This window comes from Camellia sinensis, chromosome 5, assembly GCF_055761805.1.
Source record: "Camellia sinensis isolate YWXY chromosome 5, ASM5576180v1, whole genome shotgun sequence".
NCBI classification, from domain to species: Eukaryota; Viridiplantae; Streptophyta; class Magnoliopsida; order Ericales; family Theaceae; genus Camellia; species Camellia sinensis.
The window spans coordinates 184211588-184231814 of NC_138965.1; the positions used below are offsets into that span (position 1 = coordinate 184211588).

The window sequence follows — 20227 nt, forward strand, 5'->3', positions numbered from 1 at the left end:
AGAGTGGTGCAACGCTTTGGTGTAACCCTACTGCTTTGTTTGGTTTGTGATACCTTTTGCTTGCGGATTTGGGCTGCACACGTGGGTTTCAAATTATCCACACACGCAATAGTAGAAGAAAACAAATGTCATCATTCCTGCTACAAATTTTTAACTCCTTCCTACTGCTGTTTGCTTAAGAGCTTTTCCAGCAGATTTTTTTGACGCCGCTGTTTGCTTCATTTCCAACTCTTTGCTTGCAGATTTTGGGTTGGACACGTGGGCTTCAACTCATCCACGTACACAATATAGGAAGAAAACAAATACCACCATTCCTCCTAGAAACTTCCCCCACCGGTGCTCTTGTTGCTTCGCTATTTTCCAAAGCTTCTCCCTGCAAAATTTTCTTGCATTTTTTGGGTTACCCACGTGGGATTCAAATCACCCACGCCGACAATGAAGAAGAAAACAAATTTCACCACTTCGAAGAGCAAACCTCACCGACAATGAGCACCAATGATGCTGGCTGGATTTTGGTTTTCATGCCATGTGTTTCTGTATCAAACATTGAATTTCGCACAAGATATATGTATCCACTACAGGAAATATGGGTTTAGGTGGCGTTTTTTTAATGACGTTTTTTAAAGCGTCACTATTTCTAATATTTAACGGGCGTTTTATAAACGTCTTGTTTTTCTTTAATTGAAACGGCGTCGTTTTATGAATAGGAGGCGTTTAACAACGCCTTCAAATGCGTGCTGTCTCACGCGCTTCCTTTTTCAATCTGAGAATCTCGACTCCCAAATTGAACCGATGCACTCGCAAATAATCTCTCTCTCTCTCTCTGCTGTCTAAACCCTGATCATCACAGAGATTCAGTTGCTTATCAATGAAATCCTCAGAAATCGAAGTTCTCTCTCGAAATCGAAATGATTCATCAGAGCAATTTCGAAGTTCATCTCAGCGATTCAGATATCGAAATCGAAGTTCATATCTCGGAATTTTAAAATTCTGAGTTCATATCACTTCGATTTCATATTGCGATTCAAATCTGAGTTCATATCACTTCGATTTCGATTTAGATTTAGATTTGAGTTCATATCACTTCGATTTTGATTCAGATCGTGATTCAGATCTCAGCGATGCAGATCTGTCTCAGTGATTCATATCTGGAAATCGAAATCGAAATCGAAGTTCGATTCAGATCGTGATTCATATTTCTTCTCGCTCAGGTTAGCTTTGGTCAGTCAGAAGCAAAGGTTTGTTAATCAATTCTTTGCTTCCTCTTCATTTTTCACCTTTGATAATTTTTTCCTTTCAACTAAAAAATGTTTTTTCCTTTTACCAATATTTTCCCTTTTCAGATCGTTTTCTTTCAACGGTTTTGCTCTGGTTTGCTGCCAATGCCCTTAGATTTGAAATTATAATTTTTCTGATCAGATAGAGGCTATCATGAATGATTTTATTCAGCTGAAACCTCAATCTAATGTTTACGAGGCTGAAACCATGGTTGAAGGTTAGAAGCTCTATTTGAGGTTTTCTTTCAGGATATTTATATATGACTCAGGATTTGATGTTGTTTACTTCGTAATTTTTGTGCTTCTTTATGTTCAATCATATATCAGGAACACTGGATGGATTCTTATTTGATTCTGATAATGACGCTGACAAGATGCCTAAAACCGTCATTAATCAGACTGATCAAAATGAGGGCAATGGAAAGCAATCCAACACAAAAACTAAAACAAAAGCTGAAAAAACATCAGTATGCTTCCTAACCTTTCTCAGTTCATTATGTATCTCATTGAATGACAAGATCGTATATTGATTGTGCAACATGTCGTAATAAAGAAATGCTAATTTATGAGATCATGGATGTAGGGAGTCGTGCGAAAAAGGAGTGGTAAAGCTGCATGAGGAAAGCCACCCAAGAAAGTAAGAAAGAAAACCCAAGCTCCGAAGAACAGCAAGACTAAGAAATGAGAGATGCTACTGAATGTGATAAATTGTGGTGTGTGGGCCGACATCAATTCTCATTGGTGAAGGAAGAAGTATGGTAACAACAATTTATATTCCATAATTTGTATTTTTTTTAATTTTTAATATTTACATTTGTCGAATTTGAAAAAGAGCAACAAGAAATTGTTCAACATGCCCTCTTTTTCTGGAGGGTTGTTAAATTATACATGAATTGCAAATCAGGTTAAAGTCTGGACTGTTAAATTGAATGGTGTGGTGCCTAACTATGTAAATTACAATGAAAGTGAATAATGGTGAAAATTTGAACTTCTCTTTTCTCCTCTCTCTTCTTAGAGAATTGTATTTTAGAAGAACAAATTCAAGAAAAGGACTATAAGGATTATTGATATTGGTGAAACGGGTAAAAGAACTTTTGAGGAAGAAACCATGTCTGCAATCTCTCCATGACCCTATTGTTGTTCTTGGTATATTGGTGGACTCTGTTGTTCTTGGTATATTGGTGGAGCTGGTATTGTATCATTTGGTCTATTCGTCCTGCATGAACAAGAAAGTTACATTTTTATGTATTAAGAAAAATAGTTAATTCACCTATATTTCCTAAACTATTATCATTTTTTCTATTGCTTCCCTTAACTATTAATTTTATCTATTTAGTCCTTAAAATTTTATTTTGATGATTGTACAAATTAGTAATTGTTGAAACCTAATTTGATGGTAACAAAAGTCATTCTAAAATTTAAACAATTTAGCCATACAACCAGGCTTTAATTTTTCTTTTTCTTTGAATCAACTACTCCCCACAACCAATTTTCTTGTTTTCCTTGTTCTAATAATTGTTCATAACCTCTAAGATTGTAGGTCTATCTAGAAGCTTCCCATTATTTTTATTTCTAGGTTTTTTTTTTTTTTTTTGGTTTTTGTTTATCACAATTTTTTTGTTAGCTCCAGCATCTACAGAAAAATTTCTGTACTTGCGCTAACTTGTAAAAGTCAATTTATTCCATTGTTAGTTTATTTTATATTGTGAGCATGTGGTTGTGATTTAATCCATTTTCTTTTTTCTTTCGGTCGCTATTCAGCCTTGGAAGGAAAGATTGAAGAGTGCACGTGAGCAAGGAACACTTGTCCACCTTTCAAATTTGGATCTAGAATATACTTCAGGAGAAGTGGAAGTAATGTCCATATTATTTGGCAAGATCGATATATTGTGCATGACTCCTGTGTCAGTTTTCTTTCGCAATTTTTATTGCACATCTAGATTTCTACAATGGTTCAATCTAGGGTGGGTGAATTTATCATCATTATTATTGTAATCATATAGTAGGTGTTCTTTTGAAATTATGGAGAATATTCTTTTGGAGAAAAGTACTTTTAGTTTCACATTTTTGGTCTAGACATGGTCAACTTGCACAGCTATGTCATCAACAACTCATTTCACAAGGCCTCTAGTGGGATATAATATTGTTATGAACAAGTAGCAACAATAAAGGCATAGAAAGACGTTTTTTTTTTAAAATTCTTTCTCTTGATTCCTTGTTTGGCTAATGTGAATAAGATTCATTTACCATAAGTTAACATCTTGACAGCTCTTGATTCTTTGGCAAATCTGGATATATTTTTTAAATTCTTTCTCTTGATTCCTTGTTTGGCTCTTGATTCATTTACCATAAGTTGGGCATTGCTTACATCTTCCTTTTCTGTTTTCTCATGGTTAGTTATTTTCTTTTCTGTTTTCAGTCAATTGTTGGAGACAAGAAATACAATAACTCTCCTTAGGAATGAATAAACCAATGAAGTACAAAAACCAACAATAATTTTATTTTTATGGCAATAAAAATGGCACGTAGTTTTGTGACTCATGATTATTTGAAGTAAAGTCTGCAAGTTGCTTTATAAGGACACGTGCTAAGACTGATTGTGGCTTTATGCTTCTTGATTGTCACTATGAATCTCTTAATTTTCTATTGTCAATAGTGTGCAATTTATAACCTTTAAAACGGCTTCATTTGGAATTGTAAATGAAGGGAAACAAATTGGAGTTTATCTAGTCTTATTTTAAATTAAAAATATAAAAAGGTATTCAAATTGATGTGTCAGTATGATCAATGGCGTCTTTTATAATCTGGAATTAAATGCTTAATTTTCAACTTCTTGCTTGGGTTATGGAATTTTAGGTATTCCATCTTTCATAAAGCTGATAAAAGGTTAAAACAGCTTCTGCCTCTTAATCCCTTTTGTCTTGCTCACCCCCAATTGCTTTCTTTGAATTTGCTCAAACTTTTCTCTTAAAAACTTTAATTTGAAATAAGAGAGATAAAATCTAAATACTTTAAATACTGCAATTTAAGCAATGGGGGACTAATACCTCTATGGTTGTTGCAATGGACTCCTCTTCATTTGCTACAATCTTGCTTATCTTCTTCATTCCCCCAAGAAGAGAGCATACCATAATCATCTATGACAGCTTCTTTAATAATAGTAGTGTATACTTACGGGTGCGTATGGAACTTTGCATGATGATGCTTCTTTCTAATCTATCCCAAGCATATTTTGGTAATCTGTTGCTCTGACTTCTGCAGGCATTTGAGCACCTTTTAGAACGTGAATTAATCTCTTTTACGGACAACAGAGGGCACAATCAATCTGTTGAATTTCGCCCGGTAAAGCTCCTAATCTCATACCATGAACTATATCAAGGGTTGAAATCATATTGGTCTGTCCAGTAAGTTTCTAGAATGAAGTGCGCAAATGTTAAATGGTCATGATCTTTGGATGCACTATAGAAGTATGGCACTCATATTCTTGATGAATCTGTAAACATAAGACTATACTATATGAGAAATCTATATAGCTTTTTGGGAAATTTTCATGCTAGTTTGCAGTTTTATCATCTTATGATGTTTCAAAAGCTAGTTTCCTAGCAACATCTAGACATTAAAATTTCAAAGACTTTCAACTTACAATATCTATGAAAAGTTGGTGATTAGTCTATTATTTTACACATGTTGATAGGCAATTCTTCATAAATTAATTGATCGTGAAGGATTCATTGATGGTGTTACTAGCCTCGACCGGGCAGTGGCTCCTGCCTCAATTTTGTCAAATTTGTTTGGAAGACTTCAAGATTAGAGATAGTCTAACCAATGGCTTCTGGTGCTGACCTAAATTCCATCCTAAATGAGGGAGATTCTCTTAACTGCTAACATTTGTAATGTTTTTCATTTCATTCTTTTTGTCTATTTATTTTTTCCTCAACGGTAGTGCTAATATCTTTCCTATTTATACTGCACATTATTATTATTTTATTTTATTTTGATAAGTTATACTGCGCATTATTTTAGTACCTAGGTGATGTGAGACTTGGTTTCATAGGTACTAGAGAAGGATGCAAGCTCATGTATACAACTTAGGAATGTGGGATATCAGGGTATTACATTCAACCCCAATAGGAATACACGTCCTCACGTAGTCTATGGTTCCCACCATGCTGTTGCCATTGTCCATAGGAAAACTGTGCTAAGGATGCATAGTATGTTTGAGCATAGCCCATACCAATTTTTCTTGGTATACCTATTTAACTTGTTACTCTGGAGTCTTAGGGGTCACAGAAGTATTTAATCAATAAAAGAGTTCCACTGTTATTTCCTACATTAAATTTTCTTACATTCCTTGATGAATTGAAGGTTTTCACACATGTTCATCACCTAAACTTGGTAATATTCTAACTTTCCCATTGAACGTGTGTGTCTAAGTGGTGTTATCTTTTCTCTATGTAGGCATGTATAGAATTTTATCTGGCTTGTTGCCTTATTGTTTTAACAAAGTTATGCATTGTCATTTCATGAAATTCAAACTACACAAGCTGATTAAACTGACTGATCCTATTTAGATTTACTAGCGGTATGCAATTTAAACAAATAAGAATAAAAGAAGATGATAATAACATTAATATTATAATATATATTTAGTTTAATATGGTGATATTTTTTAGTTTGCTTCATAATTGTCGCATCTACAGGTGGTTGATGCATGGGGAACAGTTGCTATATTGATAAACAATGCAGGTTCTTGAATGTTCCACCTCCTCTTCCATCATTAACAGTTTCAAATATAGTCCACTAACTGATCAACAATGGTTTCAGGTATTACTAGAGATGGTTTATTGATGAGAATGAAGACTGCTCAATGGAAGGAGGTCGTTGATCTAAATCTCACTGGTGTATACCTATGCACACAGGCGTGTAGACTTTAAGCTCAGTTTTGGCAGTCATAGTTTTCTTCTTAGTTGGATCTAAGCAGCTTTTTTACTATTTGTAGGCTGCAACCAAAATTATGATGAAAAAGAAAAAGGTATTCCTGTCTCAGAGGCTCAATTTTATTTATATTAAAACTGTATTTGCCAGACAATTACACTTTTTTTCCCACTTGCAGGGGGGGTGGGTAGGGATTTTAGTGTCAACCTATTTTTGATGCATTTCCACTTGAAAGTTTGTTTCTCAAATTTGCAGCAGAAATAGTTTTTGGAAAAAAAAATTCAATTCTCTCCTCATTTCATGCTTTTTCATAATGCATCACAAGTTGCTTACAATTGAGAAAGAAATTGATATTTTGAGAAACAATTGAGAAAAAATATATATTTTGGTGAATGCTTGGCAGATGACAGCACAAGATGTGTCAACAATGTTGAGATGTGAACAGAGGACCATCATCTTCCTTATAGAACCCGATAATTTTTGTTTCTTAGTGGATGCTTTCATAGTACTTGTATGTATAATTGGTATGTATAATTAGTTTGAATTTTGTGCCGATTTGTTTTGTAATAATTTTTAACTTACCACTAGGCACTAGTTTAACTTTATTTCATCTTAGAATTGAAATATTTTTGCATATTGAGAAGCATGAATTGATCTAGTATTATGTTTACCTAAATTTAGTCAATATATTGTATATTTTTCATCTTTATAAAAAGTATTTTTTTTTAAAGTTAAATCTCACAGAATTAGCACAATTTTTTATTTTTATTTTTATTTTTTTTATTAAAAAAATGAAGCTATAACGGCGTTTTTAAACGTCACTATAGAATACCAACGGTTATATTTTTAAAATAGAAAAGATCTATCACGGCGTTTTTAAAACGTCGCTAAATGTGGAGTGACGTCATTGTATCATTATGCAACACATTTAGCGGCGTTTTAAAAAACGCCGCCTATACTGATATAGTGACGCTTTTAAAGCGTCATAAAGTTACAGCGACGGCCGTATCTTCGGCGCTTGATATTAAACGTCACAAAAACAATTAGCGGCGTTTTTGATACCTTTGGCGGCGTTTTTTAAACGCCACTAAAAGCTCAATTTCCAGCAGTGATCTTTCGGATAGAATTGGTATTACACTATTTTGCTGCCGTAACGCTGTCGAAGTTGGTCATCCAAAGCTCCGCTCCCGCCGTTGTAAATCCTAGTAATTATATATGTATTTTGATGCCTATTATTTATATGTCTGTTGCACAATATTTACCCACACTGTTTTTGTGGGGATATAATTTTTGAATGACAACACGTGGCCGAGGTGTCACCAAAGTACCAGTCGAGGTGCCACGTGTCCTGGTCATGATGCCGAGATGATCTCGGTTAGGCTGAGGTTATCAACGAGAATACCGGAATCCGAGATAAGCGGATAAAGAACAAGATTCCTAGAATGGGAGGAGACTTCAGTTTGAGTAAAGATGAGACTCTTAGTGAGCTTATCCTAATCCTATTGGGAGTCCAAGATTAGCAGTAATCCTGAGTCCATTGGAGTTAGACTTCCATTGGGACTAAGATTGAGTTGGCTATAAAAGCGAGGCACCCCCATGGGTTTAAGGTATGTCCTTTTATGCTCAAGCTAGTGAGTTTAGCACTATTGATTATCTTTGAGAGATATTGAGTACTGACTTGATCGTCGGAGTACCCCCAAGTAGCGAACCACCACCGGAGTCTTCTCTTTCTGTTGCAGGTTAGTCAGGTGCCATCTATTCTGCCGGTGCTCTCCAGCTGGATACTAAGATTGCAGTGTGGTCAGATTTTCACCCACACAATTTGGCGCCGTCTGTGGGAAAGAAAGTAGAATATATGGCCAGTAATGGACAGAAGGAAAAGATTGGGGACGACACTCCTACTGAGAGTGAGAGACCTATTGACTTTGATGGCGAAGGAGACAGGTCCAACGCAGAAACTCATGAGCAAGCTCACGGAGTAAAAAATGTCGGCCAGACTGGCGACGTACCAAAAAAATCTGATCAAAGCAAGTACTACAACGAGGATGACCTCTAGGTTTGAAAGGATAGGTGCCTACAGAGGGACGAAGAGGTAAAAGAGATGGCAAACAAATTGGCAGACCTGCAGTCAGTCGTCAATTTCATAATGCAAAATAACGTCATGCAGCCACCGCTCCCACTGCGGGACACACCGATTCCAGCGGCCAATGCCCAGAAGGGAGGGCAAAAAACAATCCCCGTAACTCCTCAGCACAACAGGAGCGAAAGATATTCTCACCGACCTTCTAGGGAAGTCGGACGAAGAGAGTCGAGAAGAGAAGAATCACGGAGGACGCATCGCACAAAGGAGGCAGACCCCAAAGGACATCGGCATGTTCAGGGGCAGGCACTGTGCTTCGACACAACCCATGGAGAAGGGTCAAAAAGAACTCACCACGAAGCTGAAAGTAGTGCACCAAAAAGACTGAAAGCAGGAGATAGGCGAGCTCCTGGGCGGATAAAGGGGGACTTAAGAGATTACCTCAAAAGGAAGCAACAGAATGCCGAGGCCGAGGTAACCTCCCCAGATAAGCCGAGGACACCATTCTTGGTGGAATTGGACAAGTTTGAGGCACCAAAGAGATTTAGTATGCCGAGGTTTCAAATATACGATGGTAAGTCAGACCCCAACTTCTATGTTGAACTATATTTGAACTCAATGGCATTGTATAGTGGAAACGAGCCGTTGCTCTGCAAAGTGTTCCCCTCATCCTTCGGGGAGATTGCATCAGATTGGTTCCACAAATTACCGAAAGGAAGCGTGAAGACCTGGGAAGGCTTGGCCGAGATGTTTGTGGCCAGGTTCGTGACAAACAAGTTGCAGCCATTAAGGGTGGACACATTGATGGCTCTGAAGATCAGCAAGGATGAAGGCCTTAGGGCCTATGCAAAAAGATACTATGAGGTGTTCAATCGAATACCCGAATGTAATCAAGAGGTGGCGGTCGTATCTTTCAAGAACGGCCTGAAAGACAACTGTCCACTACAAAAGTCTTTGGCAAAGACATTGCCAAAAAGTATGGAAGAGCTCATGTCGAGAATCGAGAAGTATGCCAGAGCCGAAAAAGACACGTCGGGGGCTAAGGAGATAAAACAAGAGAAATGAAATGGCTCACCGAAGCGAGGCCGAGGTAACAATGGATCGAGCAAACAAGAAGCAGAACTGAGGGCCACACAGGCAGTAATAACTGTGTTCCGAATACCAGAGAGGACTCCAGGAGAGTTCATGGGAAGAAACATTGGCAAGCATTGTGTCTACCACAATGAAGATGGGCATACAACTCAGGGTTGTAGAGCCCTGAAAGCACATTTGGAGGATCTGGTGAGACAAGGACATCTGAGAGACCTTGTCGATGAGACCAGGACAAGGGAAGAACGGGCAAGATTGCCTCAGGCACCAATAGCCCCACCTCCCCCAGCACAGCAGCTGCATGTAGGAAGACCTCGGATAATCAATGTAATCCACTCAAAGGTCAATGAAAACGAAATCCGAGGAGAGACCCAGAAGGTAAAACACCTACAACATGTCTACCAAGTCGGGAAGAAAAGACATCGGGCAAAAGAGTGCCAGGGACCAATGATAACCTTTACTGAAGCCGACCTAGAGATGGTCCAGCATCCGCATAATGATGCCTTGGTAGTATCCCTCCAGGTTGGGGAGTGCCAAGTGAAACGCATCCTGATTGACCAAGGCAGCTCTTGTGACATCATGTACGTCCGATGTTACAAGGAGCTCGGCCTTTACCCAGATGATATGGAACAATCTAATGGCCCAATGATTGGGTTCAATGGAACGCCGACATGGCCACTAGGAACAGTAAGCTTGGAGGTGCAGGCTGGCACCGGGAAGATCAAGATAGAATTCACCATCATCGACACACCCTCCCCTTATAACATCATCTTGGGAAGGCCTTGGTTGCATGCAATGGGGGCAGTTCCCTCAATATTGCATCAACTATTGCGATTCCCAACAGAGTATGGGATAGAGGAAGTCAGAGGCGATCAGCTACAGGCGAAGAATTGCTCCATGGCAGCAATGAAATCTACCTGCAGCATACGAGAGCCAGAAAAGGCAGAAATTGAAGATGAGGACATGGAAGTCCTAGAAGACGTCGGCAAGGAGCTAGCCGAGAAGAGGGAAGAGGCACTGAAGAAAATCCTTGTCTAGGATGGGGATGAAGAACGCTTCTTTCTTCTCGACTCGGGCTTAGCCGAAGAAGAGGAAAAAGAGTTGGAAACTTTTTTGAAAGCAAATATTGAGATGTTTGCTTGGACACCTTACGAAATGCCTGGCATTGACACCGAGGTCACTTGCCACAAACTGAATATTGACAGGTCGGCCAAACTTGTAATTCGACGAGCCAGAAGACCGACGTTGATGCACGTCGAAGCAGTAGAGGAAGAAATAGATAGACTTCTAGAGGCCAGGGCCATTAGAGAAGTTCACTACCCGACATGGCTATCCAATACAGTGGTGGTAAAGGAGAAGAACGGTAAATGGAGGGTCTGCATAAACTTTACCAGCCTCAACAAAGCTTGTCCCAAAGACAACTTTCCTCTACCCAAGATTGACCAGCTAGTAGATGCCACTTCAGGGCATGAAAGAATGAGCTTCCTAGATGCCTACAGGGGGTACCACCAGATAGCTATGTACCCCCCACACGAAGAGAAGACCGCATTCATCACCCCAAAAGGCCTGTACTGTTACAGAGTAATGCCTTTCGGGTTGAAAAACGCAGGAGTAACTTACCAAAGGTTTGCAACCAAAATGTTCAAACACCTGATTGGGCGAACAGTTGAAGTTTACATCGACGACATGGTCGTTAAGACCAAGGAGCCTGAGGGTCATCTCGCCGATCTAAAAGCAGTCTTTGAAATCCTTAAAACATATTGGCTCCGACTCAATGCATCAAAGTGTGCATTTGGGGTTGGATCTGGTAAGTTTCTAGGATACCTGGTGACCAGAAGGGGCATCGAGGCTAGCCCAGATCAGATCAAGGCCATCCTAGAGTTGAAGAGCCCGACGTCGGCAAAACAGGTATAGATGCTAACTGGAAGGGCCGCAGCCCTGAACAGATTCATCAGCAGAAGCTCAGATAAGTGCAGATCTTTCTTCAAATTGGTGAAGAGAGCCACAGACTTCCTGTGGACCGAAGAATGCGAAGCCGCTTTAACTGACCTGAAGAAGTACTTGACCACAGCTCCAGTTCTTTCAAATCCAGAACCTGGGGAGGAGCTGTTCCTGTACTTAGCCGTTTCAGAACATGCGATAAGTGCAGTGCTAATCCGAGAACAAAAAGAGGAGCAAAGGTGTAATAACCCTCACGCTATCCTAACCATACTCATATGCATTCATGTGATTCTGTCTTGTAAACTTGCATTTCGAGTCTTGTCCTTGTTCGTTTAAGTGTTACAGCATGTTTTGTACCCTGCTTGGTGTGAGTTTAGCCGAGGGCGTCTTTAGTCTAGAACTTCCTCGGAACCACCTTGTTTGACCTCTACCTTCGCCTTGACATACTGGTCGAGATGTCATTATCTAGGCCGAGGTGTTCATCACCAAGGCCGAGGTGTGAATTATCTAGGCCGAGATGTTACCTTTGCACCTAAATGATCTTGTCCCGGAGAGGTATGACCTAGACCGAGGTGTGGCACATCTAGGCCAAGGTGTGGCACAGCTTAGTCAAGTGTTGTCCTTCCTAGCCGAGGTCATTCTTCCCTACTTGCCGATGTCTTGTTCTTAGCCGAGATCATTACTCGCCACAGTGCCCATGCCGTCTTGCTTGTTAAACACACTTTGTCATAGTTTTGTCTTGTCACTCAGCCACCTTTCTGTGTAGCACCAACCAGCCGTTGTCACGTGCCTTTGTAGAGGGTTAAGTCAGCTAGCAGACTTAGAAATGTATCATTTTGCTATATGTCTTTGTTTGTGAGGAGAGAGAAGCTCCAGAAGAAGAAGAAGAAGTTTAGAGTGAGAGAGTGGGTTTTTGAGCTTGATTCCTAGAGATCAAACCATTAGATTTGCGTATTGAGGTTAGATTCTTGATGTACTCTTGTCGTTCTTATTGATCATCTAACTGCATTGCACGATCGAACCTGTCCTGCATGTCATGCATCGATTTAAAGTTGGTTTAGAAAGAGAAAATAGTGTTCATGTGTTCTTGAAGAAAAAGTCTTGTTTGATCTGAAAGTTTGCATTAAGATTCATGTTTTTATGTTTGTTTTCACAAGATCCTTGAATATGGGTACCCAGGTCCATATTTTTGAACTCATAGCATGAAACCTCATATTTGTAATAGCAAATCACGATCTTTGCATTCATCTCCCTCATGTTCATGTTCTTCATGTTCATCATGTTCTTCAAGAAAGGGAAACCCAGATTTTTTCCGACTTCATTCCGCTGAATGTGGCCTTCGAGGCAACACCTCGGCAAGGAGGTGTGGGACCTCGGCCTAGACCTGGCAGTTGCCCAGCATGATTTCCCCAAGATAAAGAACTGTGTTTGTTTTGATTTGACCTAGCCTTGAGGAATGCCGAGATCATCTGTATGCATGTGAAACTTGTTTGAAAGTGCATTCAACAGACTTTGCCATGTGTTTGTAGGATTTGGACTCGCCTTGACCCCGACGTTTGAAGAACTAAGTGAGTGGTATTTTTAATAAAGCTATGTTATAATGCTTTGATAAAAGTCTTGTTTTGCTTCGTTTTGGAAAGTATTTGTAAGCATGAATGGTTATTCCTAATCGGAAAATATATATATATATATATATCTTGTTTTGATGACATTCTTGGAAAGTCGGTACGTGCTAAGGGACTATAAGCATTTGTAGCACAAAGTTTGGAAGTCCGTACGTGCTAAGGGACTATAAGCATTTGTAGCACAAAGTTTGGAAGTCCGTACGTGCTAAGGGACTATAAGCATTTGTAGCACAAAATTTGGAAGTCCGTACGTGCTAGGGGACTCTAAGCATTAGTAGCACAAGTCCTTAGTGTCCGGTGACTATAATGCAACGACACCATTGAATTGAGATATCTCCCTTGTCTTGCCTTGTCTTGTCTTGTTTGCCACTGACAGTTTACCGAGTGGGTTTTGTTTGCCGAGATGTCATCACCTGTATTATAATGATGTTAGTAAGCATCCTTTGAAACTTGACAGATTTGGAAGATGGACTTGATTCATCCCTTGACTTGTACCAACTATGTTATGTATTGTTTGATAAAGATCTTGAATACCAGTCATGCAAACCCCTTTATTTCTTATACCATTCACTGAGTATCCAAGCTCACCCTCTCTATATATATATGTAGGTGATGAGCAGGAAGGCGGTGACGCCTAGGTGTGACTCGCAAGCTTGTTTTGAGTTTTTGGTTATGTCGGCCTAACTTGTATTCATGTCGGCAGTCTTGAAAATTATGCTTCTCGGCTTATAATACTTGGAATTTACACATGTCGGCTGGAGAAGCCTTTTGATCAAGATGTAAAAATGTATTTTTGTACTTTATTGTATTTGTATCCAAGTTGTAATATTATGTAAAGTTGTATGCCATTCCATGTAACTTATGCACTGCTCTTATGGACCACTTGTATTTTAAGATTATTGCTTCCGCACTTGTGAGCCCCATATATAATTATACTCTGTTTGTGTGTGAATTTTGAAAGTTGGCCTTCGGTAATCTCGGATTAGTGGCCATCACGGCATTAAAGTACTAGGGGCAGTTCAGAGTCGTGACAGATTGGTATCAGAGCGCAAGTTTCTTATAGTGCGTTATTCACACACGTTGAGTCCTAAAGAGCATAGGATGTCCCTTAGAATAATTTTAGGATTGCATCATATTGCTTGTTACTTGACAAGGTGTGCATTATCTCGGCATAACCATTTGTTATTTGCATACATGGTTCTTGGTTCAGTTTGTTTTAAGGTTGCATTTTGCCTACTCATAGCATCATGAGGAGGGGTAGACCATCAGTTGGCCGAGATCAATCGGAGGATAGATTGGACAGACTAGAGAGACTAGTTGAAGGTTTAACTCGTGAGTTGAGGCAGATGAGGCAACAGAATGCAAGTGCTACATCTACCCCGGTCGAACAGACGGATGGCCGACATGCAGCTCCACCTCTTCCAGTGCCCCAAGTGCCTCCACAGCCAGCCTTGTATGGGGAAGGGACGATGACTTTGATTAAAGAGTTCAAGAAGATGAACCCACCGAGATTCGCAGGAGGCATAGAGCCGATGAAGGCCGAGGCATGGGTTTTGGAAATGGAAAAGCTGTTCGAGATCTTTCCTAGCACCGACACTCAGAAGGTGACATTAACAGCATTCACGTTAGACGACGATGCTCGAAGGTGGTGGATGATGATTCGGGAGGCTAATCCTGGTTTAACTTGGGCTAGATTTTTAGAACTGTTTTACAACAAGCATTTTCCGCTTAGCGTTTGTAGACACCCCATTTTTGACCGACCTTAAGACTCAGACGTCACCAATTGAGCGCTTGGTGATGTTGTATATCGTGCTCGTTCAGAGGTTTTAGAGTCTTGGCCGCGAGCCTTGCCTTCGGACTTCCGGACTCTTTCATGCTTTGCCTCGGTTTGCGAACCAGACTCTGTTTTCTTTGTTTTCTCTTCTTGAAGGGAGGGAGAGGTCTCGTAGATCATCTCTCAGTGGCCGTAGGCTACGTTTCGTGATCGTAGGCCACTTTGCCCGTTTGGAGTCCGGTTTCCTGTTTTTCGGAGCCGTTGGCCGTGTGCCTCGGTTCGGGACCGCTTAACCACCTCCGTTTGCTCCGGTTTCTGGCATACATCCTATTTGCTCCCTTTTGAGAGACACTGTGGATCGTGAAACCAACTTTGTGGTCGAACACCACTTCTGGTACCTAACAGTCAGTTTTCGGGGCCTCGGGCTGTGCGTTTCGGCCCCCGAACCTTCATTTTGCATCGGTTTAGGTTCATTTTTGGCAGGGACCTCTGTTTCATTGGTAAGAAGGTTGTAGAAGGGTGGGAGGCCAACAATTGTTCAGACAACCAGTTTTATTCCTCCATCGCCCTCCGTCGCCCGTTCTTTCTCACTTGAAAGCCAAAGTTGACCACCCTAAGGCCACTTTTTCTTGCCCCAAACCACATATTTGTGTTGTACACACCTGGGAGGCCACCAATATCACATGGCCGGTCAGTAATTCTTTCGGACCCTTTTGAACCCCTCCTAAAAGTGGCCTTTTCTCTCTCCTGGTTCACTTTCTCCAGTTTTTTACCACAAGGTTGTGTTGTGCACACATGGGAGGCCCTCTTTCTGGGGTGGCCGGCCACTAATCATGATTGACCCTTTTGACCCTTGGCCGGCCGGCCATGGGGAGAGCCAGCCGGCCACCTGCAACCTCAATAACCAGCCGGCGTTGCTCGTTGCTGCAGGTACATTTCAAATATGCATCTCTTTTCCTCCCAGATTTTGTATCCGGGGGGCTAACTTTTTGGGGAGAAACTTGAATTCATTTCCCCCCCATTTTTTTCCCCTTTTCTCCCCCTCTTTTGCCTATAAAACCAGCCTCCCAGCTCTGGTTTAGGGGTTAGAAAATTTTCCTTTGAGCTCCCATATTGTATCTCTCTCCCTCTACACTTCCAAGCCTCAAACCTCTCAAGTCCTACACTCATTTCTACACCACCACCTAACACCACACCACCACTCCATTCTAGCAGCTTGGAGGGTCTTCTCAGAGCTTTGGAGGCACTTTTTCTCAAGCCAAAAGGCTGCTAAAGTTTGGTCTTCAAGGGTGAGCAACATTTCCTCTCTTTTGAGCTTATTTTTGTATGCTTTCTTAGCCATTCTTGCTTACACTTTTGGGCTTCGACCCTAACTGAAGATAGCATTTTTTTGAGCTCTTTTTCATATTTTTTTAAGGGCCTCTCATTGTTTGAGGCTTCCTTTTTGCACTTGCTTCTTTACTCCTCTTGTATGCCTATTTCTTGTGTAGTATTTTTGGCCTATGTGTAAACTGTTTTGAGCTCTGTCATAAACTGTAAAGTGGCTTATTTTGAGCCCTTCTTCAACATTGTTGAAGGGCTCATCACTGTTTGAGGCTTCCATTTGCCACTTGCCTTTATATCCCTATTTTGGCCTTATTTTTGCATGATTTGTTAGCCCCTTTTTATTTTTTTTTAGGCTTTGGTCCGAACTCTAAATGGCCTTATTTTGACCCCCCCTTCATGTTTTATCAAGGGACTTTTTCTGTTTGAGGCTTCCCTTTTACACTTTGTGTTTAAGCCTCTTTTTAGGCCTTATTTTGCATAATATTTTAGGCTTGCTTATGCACTGTTTTGGGCTCGGTTGTAAACTGTAAAGTGCTTTATTTTGAGTCCCTTTTCAAATTTGTTTAATGGCTCTTGGCCATTTGGGGCCAGGAGCTGTTACTTGCTTCATTACCCCTCTTTTGAGTCCATTTTTGCATGCTAGCCTAGCCCCATTTGTGTTCATTGTTTGGCCTTGCTTAAAACTGTAAAAATTCTTGTTTTGGGACTGCCTTGAATCTGTATTCACACTTCATGTTCAAATAGTGCATGTTTTGTATAGCTATAGGTCATCGCGCATGCCTAGTTTTGCATTTCGGGTCTCATTCCATGCATCGGGTGCCACGTTTCCATGTTTCGGGGCTGTTTTGCATCACATTTTACTACTGAAAATTGCATGCTAGTATGCCATATTCCATGCCTTGCCATGTCTTGTTAGAGTGGCATTTGGTGCCTTAGGATCGGTCCTCGGTTTGCATGCATGTGTGCACGCATTTCGAGTGTCTCTTTTTTCATCTCATGGCCTCTTATGTGAGTGTGGATGAGGTCCACTCATGTTGGTGTAAGCCCATATTGCATTGTGTATGCCATTTCACTTCATAGCATTGCGTATGCTAGGTTGTATGTTAGAGCATTGTGTATGCCATGTTACCTTGTGCATCGTGCATGCCATTTCATAGCATTGTGTATGTTAGGTTGTATCTTAGTTGCATTTCATGCATATCATGCATATTGCATCGTGCTTGGGATAGGAGTTAGCCCGAGCACGGGAAACGAGGGACGTTTCGTACTTTGAGTGACGGAACCTGTCTCAATTCCCAGTCACCGACACTCCAGATTATCCATGGAGTCTACGTTTTGCTGTGCTTATATGTGCATTCATTTCATATTGAGTTGCACAATTTGACTCCTCGGCCATCATGCATCGAGATGCGTGATTGGTGGCACGAGGATCGAGGCATGCATACATTTGTGAAAATACATTGCCATGCCCCCTTTCCTGCTCTCTGTTGCAGCAAATCAAGAATCAGCAGTCTTTCGGGGCTTGGCGCGCTTTCCAAAAAATATTGCAAAACAGAGGCTAATTGGGGCATAACAGTGGATTTCTGTGCAAAGGCGACCCGGACATGCATCATTCATCATCTGAAGAAGAGTCAAGGTAGTCCCTGGCTTGCATGCCAGTTTACAGCTTTCTTAGTTAATTTGGTTATTAATTAGGATTTTTGTACATATTTGGACTGTATTATTTATTTGGACTGTATATTATTTTATTCGGACCCTCTGCGCGAGGGCACAACTGTAATAAGTGTGCGTGTGTGTGATGTATGTCTTCCAACCCCACGTCTTTCTCCCTTTTATTTACCCGCTTATGATGGTTAGATTAGGGCATGTTTCAATTAGCATACAGTATGATAGCATGTTTGCATTCATTCATCTGTTTTGCATGCACCGGGCTCGGCGCATCATACTAACTGCATTGTATTTTCAATTCCAAGTTGGATACATGTTAGCTGTAGCATTTCATATGCCATGTTTAGAATAGCCGAGCCTGCTATAGTTGCACTTTTGCATGTGTTGCATTAGGCATTTCTGTATAGTTAGGATCATGCATGGATTTCTAATAAGCTTCTGTTTTGGCTTGGAGTACTCGGTAAGTTTTATGCTTTAGCATCCTTGCATGTGTGTGAGTGACTGCCATGAATAGCATGCTTACCATGAGGCTATATGCTTATGTGATATAACTGCCTGAATGCTTGTGGGTGAAGGTTCGGTTATTTGAATTGGAACAATTCATCAAATGTGTGTTTTAAGCCCACTAGATAGTGGCAAAATCATGTTTTTCTAAGCCCACCTGAGGGTGGCAAATTCACGTCTTAGCCTACTTACGGGTAGCACCATCAAACCATTTTCAAACAAACAAACATAAAATGTTTTGTTCCAATTCAGGCGATCCAGTCTATACTTGTATGCTGCGCGCATCACATAGTAATCTAGGCTAATAACCGGAATAAGAACACATAATGTTTTCAAAAATAGATGTCATGGTTAGTAGAGGCCGATCTTTGATCGGGCGAGCGGGGGTGCTCACGAAGTGACCTTCCCCAATCGTACCCAAGTTCCCGAGCCGAGGCAACTTTGGTGATGACGAACACGTGGCCTTAGGCAAACGAGTCAGGGTTTCCTAAATTTCCCCAAAATAAAATATTTAGGTGGCGACTCTGTATCTGGCAAAGTAGTCCATGTTTGGCACTTCTTTCAAAATCTGTTTTCTCAAAACGATTTGCCAGATTTGGACTCTTTGGTTCAGATTACGAACCGTGACAATTTTAGAGTCTTGAACCGCAGTGAGCCCAATATCGAACGGAACGGGGGACTCGTTCCCTCCCAGGGCATTCGGGGACGTCCACAGTTTCTGGCGACTTTGCTGGGGATTTAGAGAACTTGACTCGAACTCATGATATTTTGTTTTGAGTACACTTGTGTGTTTCTTTGCATTGCATTTGCATTGGTGCGCCTAGGACACCGTGTTTGCCATCTGCTATTCCTGAACAGTTTGCCGGAGGCTTGTCTTGTCAAGACATGACCATAAGGCTGATCGGTTGTGGGCTCTGCCAGTATGGGAACACAAACCCCGGTTTTACCGGGGCACCCTTTTTGACCATTCGACCTAGTGCATATTCGGATCCATAGTGACCATTCCAACTAGGACAGGTTGCTTACCCATTTATAGGCTGTTTGAAACCGCTGCGTGTGTAGTGAAACCCTAGCTCCTGACAAAATAAGACAGGGAAAACCCTACCCCAACATAGGGGTGTTTTGGCTGTCACTTATCTGCTATGTGCTTTTAGAGTGCGTCTCTACAGGGAAATGCGTGTATCAGCTTATGAGTTTGGGCATCAGGCCTACGGGCATCAGTCAGTATTTGAGAATCAGTTATCTGCGGGTATCAGAGATTCAGTTTTGGAGACAGTGATTCAGGGATAATAATCAGTGTTGGAGGATAGTGTGTATTCAGCTTATCAACTGTGTGTTGTTATGCCAGGCTGTGTCTCATGCATTTACTTTAAGCTGTTATGCTGTCCGTTTATCTGTTTATTTCTTTCCTTATTTGCTTTATTTATCTTTTTATTAGGGCAGTTCTAGTACAATTGCTTCCGACCCAGTAGATATTCCCCAAGCACTTTGGATAAGAGGTCGTTGGCTCAATCGATCCGAGGATCTGGTTGACGGACAGCCAGTGTTTCATTCTCTACCACTAATTGTCAGAAGAAGGCCGAGAAGACGCAATGTGTCTGAGCAGAGGTTACCAGAACAGTGGTCTACCCTAGCAGTGAACAGTCGGGCTGAGGTTTTAGTTTCTGCCATAGAAATACACATACCCGTCAGTCAGCAAGATCAATAGAGTGTAGCCGGAATGGAGGAAATGATGCGCCAGCTCCAAGAGAGCATGAAACAAATGTAGGAGGACGCCGCCTGCCAAGCAGAGTTCTCTAGACAACAGGCCACAGTCATGGCTCAGCAGGCCGAGCTAATCACTAGACTGCAATAGCAAAATGCAGCATCGGCTTCACATCAAGTTCTTCCTCCACCAGGGGTCCCGTTACCCGAGCAAGAACCTACTGTCCAGAATGCTCTGCCAAACACCCAGAACACCCTACCCAATATCCAGAACATCCAAGAGGACACGGACCTTCCAACAGGG

General features: G+C 41.1%; 1 protein-coding gene across 15 annotated transcripts; it reads left to right on the top strand.

Moving 5' to 3' along the window:
* On the top strand, window positions 1-9465 carry LOC114258348 (3-oxoacyl-[acyl-carrier-protein] reductase, chloroplastic). 15 transcript variants are annotated; one of them, XM_082870699.1, is made up of 9 exons: window positions 2-1495; window positions 1605-1744; window positions 1861-2030; window positions 3039-3131; window positions 4539-4619; window positions 4972-5167; window positions 5978-6023; window positions 6102-6309; window positions 6616-9465. In XM_082870699.1, the coding sequence occupies exon 9, from the start codon at window positions 8314-8316 to the stop codon at window positions 9355-9357; it is 1044 nt and encodes a 347-aa protein (XP_082726825.1). In that variant the 5' UTR covers window positions 2-1495; window positions 1605-1744; window positions 1861-2030; window positions 3039-3131; window positions 4539-4619; window positions 4972-5167; window positions 5978-6023; window positions 6102-6309; window positions 6616-8313; the 3' UTR covers window positions 9358-9465. The 15 variants fall into 15 exon arrangements, with proteins under 15 accessions (XP_082726827.1, XP_082726829.1, XP_082726828.1 ...); XM_082870704.1 differs by having other exon boundaries at window positions 2-1238; window positions 1420-1495; window positions 4972-6023; XM_082870697.1 differs by having other exon boundaries at window positions 3-1238; window positions 1344-1495; window positions 4972-6023.
* The last annotated feature ends 10762 nt before the right edge of the window (window positions 9466-20227 follow it).

Coding starts and splice junctions, on each gene's coding strand:
- LOC114258348 (XM_082870703.1), top strand. CDS start 8,314: ATGGCAAACAAATTGGCAGACCTGCAGTCAGTCGTCAATTTCATAATG.